The sequence below is a fragment of the Primulina tabacum genome, chromosome 3, assembly GCF_025594145.1.
Source record: "Primulina tabacum isolate GXHZ01 chromosome 3, ASM2559414v2, whole genome shotgun sequence".
Classification (NCBI taxonomy): domain Eukaryota; kingdom Viridiplantae; phylum Streptophyta; class Magnoliopsida; order Lamiales; family Gesneriaceae; genus Primulina; species Primulina tabacum.
The window spans coordinates 476176-481106 of record NC_134552.1 but is presented as its reverse complement, the minus strand read 5'-3'; the positions used below and the strand labels follow the sequence as shown (position 1 = coordinate 481106).

The 4931-nt window shown below is 34.4% G+C and overlaps 1 protein-coding gene across 1 annotated transcript; it reads left to right on the top strand.

Annotated features, from left to right (window-relative positions):
- Positions 1-1757: 1757 nt before the first annotated feature.
- On the top strand, positions 1758-4719 carry LOC142539192 (high affinity nitrate transporter 2.4-like). Its single transcript, XM_075644470.1, has 3 exons — positions 1758-2619; positions 3334-3449; positions 3872-4719. The coding sequence occupies exons 1-3, from the start codon at positions 1849-1851 to the stop codon at positions 4542-4544; spliced, it is 1560 nt and encodes a 519-aa protein (XP_075500585.1). The 5' UTR covers positions 1758-1848; the 3' UTR covers positions 4545-4719.
- The last annotated feature ends 212 nt before the right edge of the window (positions 4720-4931 follow it).

The following is a 4931-nucleotide window of genomic DNA, read 5'->3' as shown; positions in this document are numbered from 1 at the left end:
CTTCATTAGACCAATTTTTGGATTTCAATTTAATTAAACAGAATCAGAAACAAAAATTGAGGTTAAGAAACACAAAAAACCTTAAAAATTGATTTGTTTAATTGAAAATTGAATAATCACACTCCCTTAATTTCATAATTTTGGATTGGATTCCAATATTTGAGTAGATCATAAAGAAAAGTTTTTGAAGGAAAAATTTCAACTAAATTTTTTTTTTTATATAAATCCAACCCACTTATCTGATAATCCAGTATATTGTCAAACAAAGATAATTTCAATATTCAGTTTTTTGCAGAGTAAAAAAAAAAAAACAATAGCGATAAGTTAAAATTTCATTTTTTTTTTAAAATTCAAGTAACAAAATTTTAGTGGACATGAAGAAAACCCTTTGCAACATGTCTAAAAATTCTCACATAATTATCATATATGCGGTCATTAATAAGTACATACATATTTGGAAGTTAGGTTAAAATCGATTGCATGGTTATAAATTAATTCTTATATTATATGTGAATTAGTTTCACACGAGAGGCTACAACATCATATCCAACTTGTATGTGGGGAAATCTATAAGGAGTAAAGTAGGAGAGGTTGTGTTTTCTTGGATTTTCTTTCTTTCGGCCGGGAAAAACAATATCATGTTAAGTTCATATTCATAGTAGAAATCACATTGTTTCTTTTTGTCGATTTGTCTGATTTAGTAAAATTTACTTATTTTCGAAATCATATTATGATTTACATTAAAATTCGGAGTATGCTTGGTCACGTTTCTTGCATTTCCAAAATAACTTTTAAGAAATGTATTTATGAGAGATGAAATGGGGTATATATATATATATATATATATATATATATATATATATATATATATATATAGTTTTGATATGATATACAACCACTATGCATACTTATGTGAACACCGATAAAGTGTCACTCAACTATTGGATGTACAAATTTGATATGTTTCATTACATCCAATAGATGAGTGTCACCTTAATCGATGTTTACATAACTGTGCATAGTGAGAGTGCAACTTTTCAAAACTATTTATATATATCGATGAGTTGACACTCATCTATTGAATGTAATGTGTCAGTTTAATTATTTTTTAAAATTATAATTTTATCATTTACTTTTATAAAACAAGTTGTAGCATGTTATAATATAACATAATAATAGAAATAATTTTGTAGATATGGAAAAATTAAATATAAAATATGATGGTATGTGAAAATGAGGTGAACTATATTATTTTTCTAGGAAATTTTATACAATAATATGGTTATGTTTGTTTGTGTAATTGTATCAAGTCCAAGGCTCATGCAGGCGAGTTTGATCGCAATAGTCACTACTATTTATATTTTATATTCGTTTTCGTTCTATGGTAAACTCAATTTATAATTTATAATATAAGAGTTCATAATAATCCTTTATAAATAAATTAAATTACATCTCACATCACTAATTAATCAAGTAACAAACCAATCTTTAATAGAGTGTTCGAGTTGATGAAGTATGTGAGCGCTTGATTAGTGGTAGGAGTTCAATTCCTTCTGTCAACACCTTATCGGACGAGCATGTTGTCCAGTGCAATTTATCTTATTGATTTATTTTCAGATTATTACGTTAATCCGAGAATTTATCAATTACACACTAAATAATTGCGGCCGCGGGTTAAAAAAAAAGTAACAAAGCAGACAAATTTCATGTCAAATTACTTGCATATTCCTTATTAATAGCACGCCATATACACCCCTTCCAATTACACGTCTACCGTTTACTGTTCAATTTTCTTCCCCATTTTTCAGTTCTACTCGTGGTTGTTTCCGATCAAGCAAGAAGAAATTAATGGCAGATGTCAATGGCAGTGCTTTCAAAAGCTCTATGGTTTCCACGACAATCCAGTCTGATGACACCCTAAAATTCTCTTTACCAGTTGATTCCGAACACAAAGCAAAAACCCTGAGAATCTTCTCGTTCGAGCAACCTCACATGAGATCTTTCCACTTAGCATGGATCTCTTTCTTCACCTGCTTCATTTCCACCTTCGCCGCCGCACCTCTCGTGCCCATCATACGCGACAACTTAAATCTTACCCGCTCCGACATAGGAAATGCAGGAGTCGCCTCAGTTTCGGGGAGCATCTTCTCCAGGCTCGTGATGGGCGTAATCTGTGACTTAGTAGGCCCACGATATGGCTGCGCGTTCTTGAACCTGTTGACAGCGCCAATCGTTTTCTCTATTGTGTTCATATCATCAGCTCATGGCTTCCTTATTATCCGATTCATGATCGGATTCTCACTTGCCACATTCATTTCGTGCCAGCATTGGACAAGCGTCATGTTCAATAGCTCGATTATCGGGCTGGTGAACGGGATCGCAGCAGGGTGGGGAGATATGGGGGGTGGGGTGACTCAATTGGTCATGCCTTTTCTTTACCGTTTTATTGAGGTTTCTGGTGTAACCCCTTTTACTGCATGGAGGATTGCGTTTATGGTGCCCGGATTTCTCCATTTTATTGTAGGAGTTCTGGTTTTAACTTTGGGACAAGATTTGCCAGATGGGAATCTTAGTGAGCTACAAAAGAGAGGAGCTGTGCACAGGGACAAGTTTTCAAAGGTGTGCCTATATATATATATATATAATTTTGATATGTTGCATATCTACCGTATACACTGAGTACCAATTGAGTGTCATTCACTTATTGAATGTATAATGTTGATATGTTTCTTGAGATCCAATAAGTGAGTGTCACATCATCGGTGCTCGCATAAGTGTACAATGTAAACATGCAATATATTAAAACCGTATATATATGTCTTTAGAAGATAGACAAAATTGAGCAATATGCAAGCAATGGACTTTTCTATATTCTCTTTTTTGAAAGAAATTTTCTATATATCACTAGAGAAAATAATTTTTTTGTCTACTGACTTGTTCATTTTTTGGTATACTAAATTTTCTAAAGTTTGGTTTTGATGCACTAATTTTTAATTTGGTCTAAATTATTGTTGTGACATTGGAAAATACTGAGGTAACACCGAAAATTACTGACATGAAATCGAAAATTAGTGACGTGATATCGAAAATTGCTGGCTTGTCAGATGTCATGTCAGCGATTGAATCAACATAACCGAAAATTAAACGTTTATACTAAAATCAAACTTTGACAAATTAAAAGAGCAAAACCCAAAATTGAACAAGTTAATGAATAAAAAAAACATTTTCCCAGTATCACTGTCTCCACATCGTTTGATGTGTTTACTCTTTGGTTTTTTGTGCAAATAAACTAGTTTAATTTCTTGTACATATATATATATATTTCAATTGTAGGTATTGAAGTATGCACTCGCAAACTATATGACATGGGTTTTCTTCTTCGTCTACGGTTTTTCCATGGGGGTTGAGCTATGTATGAATAATATCATTGCAGAATATTTCTATGACAGGTATGCATTGATCAAATTTGCTTCTAACTAACTAGCTAGTTGTGGTGTATATAATTTAATTTTTTGACTCCAACTAATATTTATAACAAGCTCCACATATTGGAATGGGCATCAAATACAATACTTCTTCCAAATTCCTCGTTGGAGCGAGTCATATCGACACTGATTCGATGGTCTCCTGCCTTTTTTAGATCGTCACTCTCGCTACAATGATCCTCGACGAGAGGAACTATATCATGCTATAAGCCTGAGTTGAGAGTCCAAACTAAAATACTACCTTCCAAGATGAAAATGTCTTTCAATCTAGCTAGTCAGTCACTCCATAATTTGTCATGTCATGGAATCGACAAGGCACGCTACAAATTTTCTTCAAACATAAACTTAATTCTCTCATATATATATGAACATTCTAAATTTTTCAGATTCAACCTCTCACTCCACAGAGCTGGAATCATAGCCGCCACCTTCGGTATGGCCAACTTCGCATCCCGCCCGTTGGGTGGGTATGCCTCCGACCTTGCAGCTGTAAAATTCGGCATGAGAGGAAGGCTATGGGTCTTATGGACTGTCCAAACATTAGGAGGAGTTTTCTGCATCTGTCTTGGAAATGCAGACTCACTTCCTATAGCCATAACATCTATGATTCTCTTGTCTATCGGAGCTCAAGCCGCGTGTGGCGCAACATACGGCATCATCCCATTCGTTTCAAGAAGATCTCTAGGATTAATCTCGGGCCTCACTGGAGCTGGAGGGAACTTCGGGGGTGGATTAAACCAGTTGATCTTCTTCTCGACCACAAGATTCTCCACAGCAGAAGGTATTTCTTTAATGGGAATCATGGCTGTTATTTGCACTATTCCTATAGCTTTCATCCATTTTCCACAATGGGGAAGTATGTTATTTCCATCTTCAAGAAATGGGAAATACACCGAGGAGTATTACTATTCGTCGGAGTGGAATGAGGATGAAAAAGAGAAGGGTTTGCATCATGGAAGCCTTAGATTTGCAGAAAATAGTGCGTCGGAACGGGGGAAGAGGAAGGAGATTTCATTGGCAGCTGACCCGCCTGGAAATTCTACGCGGAACTGTGTTTAATTCCATGCGACTAGCTAGAAATCTGGGGAATGAATAATCTTTGAAGTAGTTATGAAGTTCAAGAAAAGGAGGATGAAAATGAAAATGGAATCATGTGATTCATTAATGTAATTAAATTATCACAAACAGAAAATGATTTAGTTGCACTAAATGAGTGAATATTTGGTTTCACGCACGAGCTCGAAATGAACGAATTAAGTTGCTCCAAATACTTTTTTTTTTAACGTGAAGTTTACAAGACGTTAGCGGGTGTTTCACAAGACAAATGCAACACATAACAAATACCATTAAGATTATGAAATTGAGTATAATTCACATCGACTGAATTAAGTTATTGAAAATTATAAATATGAACTTAAATAATCTTCCTTTAGCTTGTGTGGTGAA

Bases quoted from the DNA above. Each gene is read 5' to 3' on its own strand.
- LOC142539192 (XM_075644470.1), top strand. From the start codon at position 1,849: ATGGCAGATGTCAATGGCAGTGCTTTCAAAAGCTCTATGGTTTCCACG. The intron at 2,620-3,333 runs GTGTGCCTATAT...TTTCAATTGTAG, and splicing joins ACAGGGACAAGTTTTCAAAG to GTATTGAAGTATGCACTCGC. The intron at 3,450-3,871 runs GTATGCATTGAT...TAAATTTTTCAG, and splicing joins GCAGAATATTTCTATGACAG to ATTCAACCTCTCACTCCACA.